Below are 12,450 nucleotides of genomic sequence, written 5' to 3' on the forward strand. Positions count from 1 at the left end.
CATATATTGCTTCAAAACTTGATAGATTCCACAGCTTTTTTACTCTTAACTATTTGATCTTATGAACTTATTTAATTTTAAACTTTATACTGAACGTCGAAGTAAGAATAAGTTCGAATCCGGCATTTTTACGAAATAAAGTTCAAATTTGGCTGCGAAAAAACTGAGTTCTGAAAATCTTTTCGAAAACAATTTTTACATCATTGTATTAGTTCGCTAGTGTATATTGCTCTGGCATGAATTTGAGAAGGCGGGCAGGGATAAAATAACAAATGTCCTATTATAAACCATCTTAGTTGTAAAGCTCCTTAGTTTTCATTTTTCTCCTTTCGATACTTTTTGCTTTGTAAAGATGTAGTAAATATTTCGAGTTTCTCTGTCACTATACTGATCAGGTTGAAACTGTTCAAAACACCCACCGAGGGATGAAAGTTTGAAAACAGATTCCTTGTCAGGGGTGGAGGCAGGCGGGGCAATGTGGGGTGTTCTGGAGATGGTGGGCGTGGGTGGGACAAGGTGGTGAGGGGCAACAGCTGCTGACAGGTTCGGTTTGTCGTCTTCAGTTGCTTCAAATAAAGTGATCTCGTGTGTTATCTGTTAACACCTTGTTTGACCTATTTGCCCATGTGTGAAGTTTGCAATTTTGTTTTGAGGAGGAAACATTTAAACTTAAATTCAATACCGTTTGTTAGGCTTATTTGTGCTTGCCAATGTACTAAGACATAAACGCTCCCTGTTGTAAGTTAATAGATATTTTTCCATTTTGGCTGCTAGGGAGCTTGTTGAAACCCTTCTTGTTAGTTTGCTCCACTTCTCAAAGTTTTTAAAGTTTTTTCCATTCTTTCCTTGTTTTTTTCTTTTGTAGTTTGCTTTTACGTTCTGCTGAAATTTGTGGATACTCTCCAAACAGAAATATTTTGAATGCTGTCACTGACTCATCCTTATTCGTCATTCTGTTGTTGGCTTAAATTTTTGGATGATTTTTGAGCTGAGCCAGATTTAAAATTAATGTGAGTGTGCTCCCAGTATTCTTAGAGTATATTATTGATATCTGTAAACCTTTCGGCCTAGTCGACGGAATTACTGGTTTCATCAGTGTTAAGTCATTTCTTTCTGATGATGAGGCAGCTTTCTTCCCATTTCCCTTTATTCTGTTAAGGGGAGCTTGCTTTGACAAAGATTCAGATTATGATGAGCTTCAAAAGATGCAAAGAAGCGACGCTAAAACTGATGATTTGAACAGTTGATTCAATATACTCGCGCTTAGTTGGGAACCTATTAAAATTTATCCAAATTTATACAACACCTAAAAACTTATACAATTAAAAAAACTTTATTGCCTTGACTGCTATGTTTTTACCGATTGTACTGGTGGATGCTACCGGCGAATAAAGTGAGTCTAGTGCTTCTAAAATGTGAATTTGATTTATAGAAATCAGAATATGCTACCTTAAAACATGATGATTGTCTGACGCTGGTCTTGGCTTCTCCATAGGTCTGATCACTGTTCTATTTTTTATTCGCTTTAATTTACACCTCCATTTATGAGAAGACAATGTTCGACACCAAAATAAGCCAGGAGAAAAATCGACCAACTCGAATGAGTTCTTAACTTCTGAGCAGATGAAAATTAATTGCAGAAATTGGGTCGGGAAATGATTTTTCTTTAGTGTCTTTTTGCCTCGAAACATTTTATAAAATTATAATCAGAACAATTTCAGCCAGTATATCCACCTGAAGCTGTTCTTGCAAAGCGCTAATCAAAGAAAAATTGAGTTTATTGGGTAATAAATATTGTCTTCAGATCCGTCTCTGATTTGACAGTCTATCCTGCATTTTTGAGGTCGCCAGACTATGTAACTTGGAGCAAGTGTGCACTCGAATGAGTCTGAGCAGAAATCAATTCGGTCCGGTATCTAAGCTTGGGAAAGTGTACAAGTCAAAGTCTCAACTGTGAGGTCTCTGCAGTGATTTGTGAGTGTTACCTGTGGTTCCCTCGATGGATGCTTCCATAGTTCGTAACATGTCATCCTCTCCCTCCTCTCTCAAGGTGTCAAAGGTGCTCCTCTTCTGTCCTGCTCTCTCTTGTCCATTCACTTGTTGTTTCATTGCACGAGGCAGAAGCTTCACATCTCGACTGCACTCGTAAAACCCAAATTTTATAGCTCATTTTTATTAAAAAAACGTCACTCTTATTTGTTTTGCTTCTCCCATTAATCTTTTTGAGAAACCGATAACAAGGAGAGCATACAAATAGCGCCACCAACTGCAAAAAACCTGCCCAAGTTGATTTCATTCAACTTGTTGTCTCCAATATAACTATCTTGTCTGGCAAATTCTAGAAAATTATCTGACAAAATAAAAACAAAAATTAACAAGAGGTCACTGTAAAGGCAAAACTCTGATCATCAGTTGCTCAAAATATTGAACAGATACTAAAATTCGAATAATGATTGAATCCTTTTTACTCAAAATTCATCAAATCTAAGACAAAAATCTACATTTGGACAAAACATTTCTTTATAGTTAGTCGAGAAGCTTAAATATCCTTTTTTATTTATTTCCTTTTTTTACTTGTATTCAAAAAATATTGTAAATGGTGCTTCAATTCCTTTTGCAGATCAAGAAGAAGCAGACAAAATAGCGGATTATTCGTAAAACTAAATTGCAACAAAATTTTTTAAGCTCGTAAATGATATAAAAGAGGCATAAATTTTTAGGAAGATCCGTCTGACAAAACAGAAGATAAACATAATGAAAAAAGAAAAAATGAAAAACAACAGTCTTGATATTGGTACAATATTACCTTCCATAAATCTCGCCGGGGCCTAAAAGTCTTGCGTTTGGATGTTTGGGATCCCTGCTTCCGTGCAAGAGCAGGGACAGAGGGTCACAACTTCACCTTGGTCTGTGTTGACGACACCATAGTAGCATCAAGAAGCACGACAGTGAGCGTCAAGAAGTACTCCGATGTCAACAAAGCACTTGAAGCAATTTTTCACACGGACGACCGAGGAAGAATACAATAGCTGCTGGGTCTAAGAGTTAGACGAGAGGAGGACTAAGTCAGAGTCGACAAAGAGCGCTACATAGCGACAATGCATGAGCGGCTTCAATAGATCAATGCAAACTGTCTAAAAACTTCGGCTGACTTGAATTTGAGACAGCGCAGAATGGAGGCAAAGAAGTGGATCAGAGGATCTACAGATGCTCGGTTGGAAGCAAGATAGAGTTGCTCTTTCTTTATCAAAAGAACAAAGTTAGTCATAGCAGCACTAGTTCAAGAAGCTTTGTATCTGAAACGTCTTCGGCTGACTGACAGGAGGATACAGGCAACCAACAGTAACATCCAATAGCAACTGGAAAGGACAACCAGAGTTGTATCAATTTGCGCCTAATCCTAGTCATGCACCAGAGGAGCAAGCAGTGGGACCCTACTGACAAAATAGCAGCCGATATCTCTACAAAATTCTCACCCGTATCGAACGTGGAAACATTCAAAGCAGTTTTTATGGGAACAGACTCTACGCAATCTACTTAAGTCTGAGTGGGGGCATTAGAATTTCGATCAAATTATAGCCTTAAACTTAGTTAGAATTATTGGATGGAAATTTTAGCTTATTAGATTAATTAGACAAGGCCAATTTGATTCCACTCAAGAAATTATTTGGATGAATGGTCAAGAAAAGGTGCTTAGAATCAATTTAAGGCTCAATGTGATGAAGCTAGACAACTATTGTTATTTTAAGATTATTCGAATTGAACTTTTCCCAGCATGTGTTGAATTAGTATGGTACCACCAAAATTGTGAACGGATTCTTAGAAAAATGTAAATGCAAACTACTTGTGGTATCCCCAGCGACTGACTTTAGTATGTTTACAGAATCAAACCATATTGGGCACCCCTTCCGACCCCCCTTCTAAATCATGGTGCTAAGGTTCGTTTTGTATCTGGACTTTCTCAAACTGACAAAATGTATATATACATCTAATAATGTAATAATCAGATCTCTCCTCTGGTTCCCCAAATTCTACTGCGATGGAATATTTTTGTTAATATCTCATTTTTGAGAAATTACTTTTCTGATTAGTTAAAAACAATTTTGCTTCCTCTTGCGAATATCCACAAACCTCAAGTTATGGGCCCAGACCTAGTCTCCGAGTTTAACCGCCGGAAAAACGAAACAAGTTAGTTAGAAATTGTGAAAGGATTAGGTGCAAATTGAGGTGAACTGTCAGAAGGTTAAGATTCAACATCCAAATGCAAATCGTGCATATGATAAATCTGATATAGCTTTACAGGAAGCTCTACTTGTTCATTTTACACTTGGTGAAAGAAATGAAGCCTTGAGGAACAAGAGAGAACATGAAAGTGGGTTATAATAGATGCTCAAGTTCAAGAGTTTAAGACCAGTTGGTGTTATGCGTAGCCGCAAAGGCTTTCAAGTCAGAGATGCTTGTTCGAGTCTGGTACTGGGCCATTTTCACAGCACCTGCATAAACAACCTAACAATCTAATCAGAATAGAACTTTGTCTCAAGAAATTTGTTCGATTTCCTTAGGCTCACTGTATGATGAAACTGAAAAAAATAGAAAATTCGTTAAACGTGTTTTAGAGCTGGTTATGGAAAATGCCAAAATTGAGAGAAGATTTTTTCCGATTTCTTGAAGATATCATATTTTTTGATGAAAACCTAATCATTTTAGTTGATATAGTGATTAGGATTGATTGACCAAGAATATTCGCATGGTCAATTGATCAAAGCTTTTATTACACGTGCGTCCGGTTGATCGCTCAGATTCAACCAGCAAAAAAAAAGAACTGAGAAAAATTCACATTCGAAATTTGAATACTTAGCAACCAAAATTGAACCCCCATTTTTCAAAATCACTGGCTGTCGTCCTTATTTGTGGTCCTCTACAGGTAGTCGACTCATCAGTGTGTTGCTGTGGGGGGCCGAAGTCCCACCGGGTGAGACAACTCTATTAGTCTCAAGTTGCAGATTCCCCGGTGAGATAATGACAGTTTTTAGTGCTGTGGCAGTCTACAAAGAGCAGAATTGGTGTATTGTTTTCTTATAAACAGTTTTTTGCACGCTCAGAAAAGAAGTGCAATTTAAAACAAAAATGTTTTGACAACTGAAAATTCACCTCAGACAGACATCTGTTCCGAGACTGAGTCAAATCCCAACCCAAGCAGTGGTCTAACTCAACAAATGTCCAGCCATAGAATGGAAAATAAATTTCATATTTCACCTGGCTCTATTTTTGCTTTTTCCTGACACAGCTGACAAACTATATAGGATCCGGGTATTGGAACATCTTTTGGAAAAAACGAAAGTTGTATACATTGGATGGGGCCCTGATTACGACTCATGGTTCAACTCAAAGCCAATTTGGTCCTATTGGTGTTTCAAAAACCTTTCAGTAAATTAAAAAGAATCACCAAAGAACTATTAGACCAAGTCGACGATCTGCTAATTATTGTCGAGAGCGTACTCTATGTAGACGATGCATTAGCTGATTTGAATTCCAAAAGAATTAGAACAGACGATAACCTTTCAGATATAAAAACGTTCTGCAAATTAAAGTCCCAACTATCCGCTATGTACCTATCAATGTACGGTATAAATGGTCAGAGCTTTTCTCTGACATCATTACTGATTGCATTGAAGACCCCATTACAGAACTAAAATGGAGAAAACTCTTCGGATTATCTATATGCATTTTACCTGCCAGTACCAGAGAAGGGCAAAAACACAGGCGGAACAACTACCAAAGAGTTCTGGAAAGAATTTATCGCAGGAACAGTGGAGACTTTGGAGGGCTTTGGATCGAAGCTTGGTCTTTGAAGCAATCAAAATGATCATACGATACAAACTCTGAAGACATTATCAAACGTCTAAAAAAATTGTGTTTCTAGGGCCAATATGACGGAGCAGCAAAAGTTTTGGCTTGTGATTGTTGTGCACCAGTCAACAAGGCAACTCTCAATTGACAAAATTGCATACCAATGAAGAAAAGCCTATTGTAGTCCAAAATTTTTCATAACAAGCCTATCAATTCAGTGAACAAAAGGTTTTGGAAAAGCTGAAATCATTTTCTAGATTTACAGCAGCTGGTCCTTCAAAAATGTTTCACGAACCTCTTTTGCATGCTATAGAGTGTACCGCTTCAGATCAGTCACAAATTGCTTTGAGAGTACCGACTAAGCTGGTAAACGTAAGCAGCCGTAGGGATTTTCTCGAATTTGTTTCTCAAGCTTTTTGTAGTGCATCGTTGTCAGCCTAATTGAAAAGAAAAGCGGTATTCGCCCTATTGCAGTCCGAGAATTCTTGAGGAGGCTAATAGCTAAATTTTTAGCCAAGGGAGCAAATTTAGAAGCAAAAAAACTTTTCCAGAGCCTGCAATTGGGTGTCGGAGTGAAGGGTGGAGCGGAAGCCATTATACATTCGACTAAGATTTCGGATAAAAAACACTCACCTCGTCCAGTTCCTCGCGTCTTTTGCAAATTGGCTTTTGCAAGCATTCAATTCAATAAAACGCAATGATATGCTGAAAACCGTTTGCAGTTCAATGCCTGTCATTGACGCTTTTACCAATTTCTGTTATTCACAACACAGCCAATTATTGTATGACAAATTTGTTGTTAGCAGTGAAAGCGGCATCCAACAGGGCAAACCATTGGGCCCTTTGCTTTTCTCTCTGACGCTTTGGCCCATTATAGAGAAAATTCAGGACTATTCGCCAGAGCTTCAACAAATTTCCTGGTTTCTAGATAATGGTGTCTTGGTGGGCTCAGAGCACAATCTCATTAGGACTTGGGATCTTCTATGCCTGCTAGGACCTGATCTCGGCCTCCAGGTCAGAGTCTATAACTGTAGTCCATGGTAGATTTAGACAAACTGGATATAAGAATAAAACGACGAAATGATATTTCGGGCCTTGAGGTTCTTGGAGCTGCGTTAGGAGCCCCAGAGTTTGTTTGCATGAAACTTAACGGAAAGATAGGGAAAATAGGGGTACTTTTTGAAAAGTTTAACTAATTTGACAACCCTCAGTGGGCCCTAGGTATCCTACGCCACTGCATTGGGGCCCCCAAGATGGTGTATTCTTTGCGTTGTCAAACGCCCTCAACGACGTTATTAAACCTCTAAAACAATTTGATGTCCAGCAGCGTGAAAAACTTGAGAATATTCTTGGAGCTGTTCTTCCAGACGAATCGTGGACTCAAGCAACACTGCCCATAACCTTTTCAGGGATGGGTGTTTTCGATGTCGAAGACACTATAAAGGATCATACGTTGGTTCTGTTCTCTCCTCTAAAGGTCTTGCTTCAAAAATAGACGATGAAAGCCCGAAAAACTGCCCAGTTTTTTAGGATCTTCATTCCAGTATAGCACAACTGGGCATTTCAAACCTTTCGCAAAAGACGGTCCAACATGCTCTGGATAATGAAAAATTTTATGGTCTCAAAAAGAATCTACCTAGTGAAAAAAAATTCGCCCGAATTCTCTCATTGTCTGTTCGACATGCTGGAGCTTGGTTGTCTGCTCCCCCCCCCATTCCAGCTCATGAGCATCATATGGCACCAAATTAGTTGAGAGTTAGTGCAAAGTACAGTTTGGGTGTCCCTGTCTACGACGCCGAAAGGAAGTGCCCGTTCTTGACATCAATGGGGATAATGCCCTTGCGTGTCACGGTAGAGGTGACGAATTGCAAGACATGACCGAATTTGAGATAAAATAGTGTCTGCTTGCTCATCAGCGAATCTTTCACCAATAGTGGAAAAAAAGAACCTCATTCCAGAAAACCAATCACGCATCCGAGACATTTTTGTCCCGTCTTGGAAAGCGGGGAAACCTGCTGCATTTAATGTAACCGTTACTTCGTCGTTAATTCTCTCACTAATTCGGCTACAAAGGCAGTATACGCGCTTGATGCGGCAGACGAAATAAAATATTGCCTCCACAACAATAACTTCGCAAAAATGGGAATCACATTTGTTCCCGTTGCAATTGACGTCCTTGGCGGAATATCAGCAACCTTCAAGAAAACACTCAAGTGGTTGGCTGTTTTAGGTGACAACCGTTCTTTGCAAGCGCAGGGGTTGTCAGTAGTTTTCTGTCAACTGATGCAATCCTTGTCAATCACCGCTATTCGGGGATCAGCGGCAGTGTTGTTGGCACGGGCTCCTTAGTTGACTACTTTGTTTTTGGGTGCTCGACTGGTCAGAGGGGGGGGGGGGTTGGTTGATCCATTACTGTTGCAATCATTGTCGACAGATATGATCAAGGGTCTACATCAATGATTTTACTCGCTCTTTTTGGCCACATTTATACACCAATTCAGAATAAGAAGAGTCCAGATTGGTTCTTTTATGATGAGCCGCCAAAACGGTTGCAGCAAGCGGGGGCCCTTTTAATGTACAGTTCTACTTTTTTATTCTTATTTGACCAAAGTGGCAGAATAAAAAACAAATATTTTATATGTGGAAAAATAAAAAATGCTTTTGAAATGATAATCATAGACTGTTGATCTGTTGTCTAGATAACCACCGTTATGTTAACCAACTTAATTGTCAATGAAATTGCATGGTTGACATAGAAACCATGACCCGACTAACGTCGAACCAAATGATCTCGAACGAGAGGCGGGGCAATTTAATTCAGAGTGGGCTGTATCCTACATCATTTTTCATGGGAGCAAAAAATTCCAACCAAGTGATGCATGCTAACCACTGACTTCCAGATTTACAGACTGAAACTGTAACCAATCAACTATCAGAGCCAAGGTATACCTAATCTTATAACTGCTTTTGTTTCAGCAGCAGACTTAACTTTTGAAGAAGAGCAACTTAAGTCACTCAGAAACCAAGAAATCAAAATTGAAAAAATTAATCTTTTACAATAATTGGTTCAAAAGGAAGATGACATGAATTTTTGGATAATGGGTGGGAAAACAAGGCGGGTTCAAAGTTTAACAAAACAGGTCCTAAAATCAACTGAGAGACTGGCAACGCTAAAAAATAAATGAGCAGCAACATGCCTTCACATTTTATCAGTTAATTTTTTCTGAGGACTAAATAACGGTCCGTTGAAAGTAAAGAGAAATGTAGTCGCATAATGAGACCAAAAAGACCACAGTATTTAATACAAGCGTTAATAAGCCTTTCCAGGATCTCAAAATTGTATAATAAAATTGGCTGGTGGCTTTAAACTTACAAATGTATCCAGACATTGGCCTTGTATTGTATCAGCAAGTCTTTAGTCCACTCTGCTTTGATTCTAAAATAAATATTATTTTAAATTAAAATTTTTGAAAGTACCGTGTTTCTTGGAAAAAAACGTGCTTTGGATCATTTCTGATTCCTTTCTGAGAGTGAAAAATTGTGTTTGAAAACATTTGAAGGGGGGTTGTTATCGAGAGAAGCATATAATCATATATCACTACAAACTTCCTCACTGGTATTGTTTTGCCAAGTGTCCTAAGTATTCAACAATTTCTCCATCAGTCAAATATCCCTCCATATGCTTCATATTGACCAATTGTGAGTTATCAGGAGCCGCATGTTCGATTGAAACACGATTCCAGCAATTGTCTGTCTTTTCTAACAGCTTAGTTAGCTCTTCCAAATATATTTCATAAGCTTTCAAAGAACTGTTTCCTTTTCCCAGGCAGATCATAACCCTTCATAATTGTCCTGACGCACTTGGTTTTTTGGGTCTATTCTTGTCTCGGCCACCCTGTGTTTTTTATGCCCCCGCCAACAAATTATGTGTTATGTGTTGTTGATGTTGATGCCATGTAAGAATTAGCAGTTGCGCTTGAAGGAGACGTATAAATCATATGCCATCTAAGCTGCTGGTGGTGGGTGGGTGGGTGCGTGGGTGCGTGGGTGGGTGGGTGCGTTGGTGGGTGGGGGGGGGGGGGGATTGGGAGGGGTGGTAGATCCGATTTTTCACACCTTTATAATGATCTTTAGAATTTGTCATGTATAGTCAGCCCTATCTCATATAGACTACACAAACTGCGATTATCATCCCAATGCAACAAAAACGAACTCCCAAACATTAATTATTCTGATGTTTTTTTCAAAAAGATTCTACGTCGCGATTTGAATCATACAAATTGATGTGTAAATGTTAATGCATTGGTAATAGTCTTGAAATTTATGTTAGAATTGAAAAAAAGGTAGTAGCATTTGTTTGTTCAAATAATGATAATGAACACAAAATCTTTGTTCAGGGGAAAGGAAAAAAGGAAACGGTTCCCTTTCAAATGATTTGAAATTAATTCTGGTACTTTCTGATACTTATAAATCATTTTCTTGCATCGGGCCAATAATTCGTTGTTTTCGCCATTGATATTAATTGTATGCAATTCGTTCATCATGTTTTCGTAATCCATACATTGGTTCAGGTGTTTTTGTACCATAGTTTTGTTCCTGGCTGCCTGTCTGAACATGTTTGAAATATCTTTTCGTTCACGCTCTGCTTGTTCCCGTTGTTTGATTGCTTGCACCTGAGAATTGTTATGTTTTCCCATTTGATGATGAAGTTATTCAGGAATTATGGTGAATCGAAGTTTAAATTTTTGTATAAATTTTGACGATATGACTTCTTACGTTCAAAAGCATAAAGGAGTTCACTATTTCAGTTTGGAAACGTTTGATATTTCACCAATTTTTTGGTTTGAAGGCTGAACTTCTTTTAAGTAGGTTAGTTATTGTGGGATATTTAGTGGAATGATCTATTTTATAATTTTACAACATCGAAATCGTCGCCTCGTTTTCCTGGAAACATTATTTATTGTAAAATGTGAAAATTTGAAAGATAGTTCGCCTAAATGGTCGAACCTTTTCACCGACGATAGATGTTCCAAATTATGGGCTATCCCAAATTTTAAAAAACAATAGAAACACTATCAGTATTCTAGAATGGGGAAAGAAACAGTGTTAACATGTTTGCCGTCAATATTTCTGGCTATTTTGTTGACAGCTGGAATGTAGACATAGCACATGAATGTGTCCAGAACTGCACCAGCCAGAGCTGCCATGGCCGCCATCTCGGCCAGAGTTGTCAGTGATAGTTCATCCATCTCAAACAGGATACCGATTATGCTCAATTGACTTCTGATTTGAGCATGCATGAACTGTACACTTAGCGCTTGAGCACTTTGAAGAGTAAAGTCACAATTAGATAACTTTTCACTTAACTGTTCTGACGTCACTGGTGTTCTCGTTCTACATTATTGAACTGGTTTCAATTAAAAAGCCAGAGGTACAAATTGTCAGATGCTATAACAAAGGAGTTGAATTAAATCAATTTGAGGACTATGGACAAAATATAACTTAAAATGGGCCAATTTCTTTTCTCCCGAAGCATATGATCATCTATAATACGTGTTTTTAAAGCTATATGAGAGATACCAGGGTACGATTTCATCCGTCACTAAGACTTCGAGGCAGAAAACTTAATTTAAAAGATTGAACTTAGACTTAAAGAAGTAAAAGTCTAATTTTACTGTTCTAAACTTAGTGTTCTATTGGATAAAAATTTGAAATCTAACCTTTGACACCTGAATCAAAACGCTATAAATAATCCGCTGCTTCGCTATTGGCGACAGAGACGTCTGGTTTGTTTCAACTCCTGTATATTTTTAAGAAAACATTTCTTTCACTAATCTGCAAATTTGTCCTCTTAACTTCAATTTCAAATGAAACTCAACTTCATCGTACCCTTTGGTTCTCGGAAAACGTTACAACAAAATCTTAGTCTCCCTCGAGTGTCGTGCTCAGAGTCCGGTCGAAAGTTCCTTCGCCAGGGCACAAAGTTCCTCGGGTGACTACGATTTTGTTCGAACATATACTTAGAGAATCCACGGTAACGAAAATTAAGCGGTAAAAACTGAAATCAGCCCAACTTAGCAAATTCATGTTGAGTTATTTGGTATCCATGCAGGTAAATCAGAACGTGTTGTAAAAAGCTGCAGTTTCCCGCCCATAACCTGCTATTAATCCTGCCCTAATTAAATTTGCTTTCGTTTTTTTTTCTATTTAAGAAATTTTTGGAAAATATGAGCACATCAAAAAATGAGATATTAAGATTATATTAGTACTCACAACTAAACTTCAGTGCTTTTTTATAAGCGTGTTTTTAAACGACATTGACCGTTTTTTGATAGAGTCAACAAAATTAAAGGTCCGAGTTCAAAATCACCAATAAACGATGAGGATTATATATTCTGGGTCAAGGTGTCAACACTAAAGCTATGGTTTCATACACAGTCTTCAGACGCTAAACATTTGTAATTTTTTTCAAAAAACAGCCGTTTTCAATCGAGACAGAAGTTATTTAAATGACACCAAAATCTTACTCAATCATGCTCTGTATCTAAAACGGTTAGCGGTTTTAGCGTAGCTTTCCATAAAAAAAGTTAGATATTTATC

The 12,450-nt window shown here is 38.0% G+C and overlaps 1 protein-coding gene across 1 annotated transcript in view; it reads right to left on the bottom strand.

The window, feature by feature from the left end:
* Positions 1–11,942, bottom strand: part of LOC142354744 (uncharacterized) — a 52,127-nt gene extending 40,185 nt beyond the window's left edge. The window contains exons 1-6 of the mRNA XM_075407125.1: positions 11,925–11,942; positions 10,962–11,099; positions 10,274–10,523; positions 9,465–9,648; positions 9,224–9,286; positions 1,986–2,137 (exon numbers count right to left, since the gene is read on the bottom strand). Of these exons, the coding sequence (XP_075263240.1) occupies positions 1,986–2,137; positions 9,224–9,286; positions 9,465–9,648; positions 10,274–10,523; positions 10,962–11,099 (787 nt within the window). The 5' untranslated portion in view covers positions 11,925–11,942. The remainder of the gene's footprint in view (positions 1–1,985; positions 2,138–9,223; positions 9,287–9,464; positions 9,649–10,273; positions 10,524–10,961; positions 11,100–11,924) is intronic.
* Between the last annotated feature and the right edge of the window lie 508 nt (positions 11,943–12,450).

The sequence above is a fragment of the Convolutriloba macropyga genome, chromosome 15 (assembly GCF_964194025.1).
Source record: "Convolutriloba macropyga chromosome 15, txConMacr16.3, whole genome shotgun sequence".
Taxonomy (NCBI): Eukaryota; Metazoa; Xenacoelomorpha; order Acoela; family Convolutidae; genus Convolutriloba; species Convolutriloba macropyga.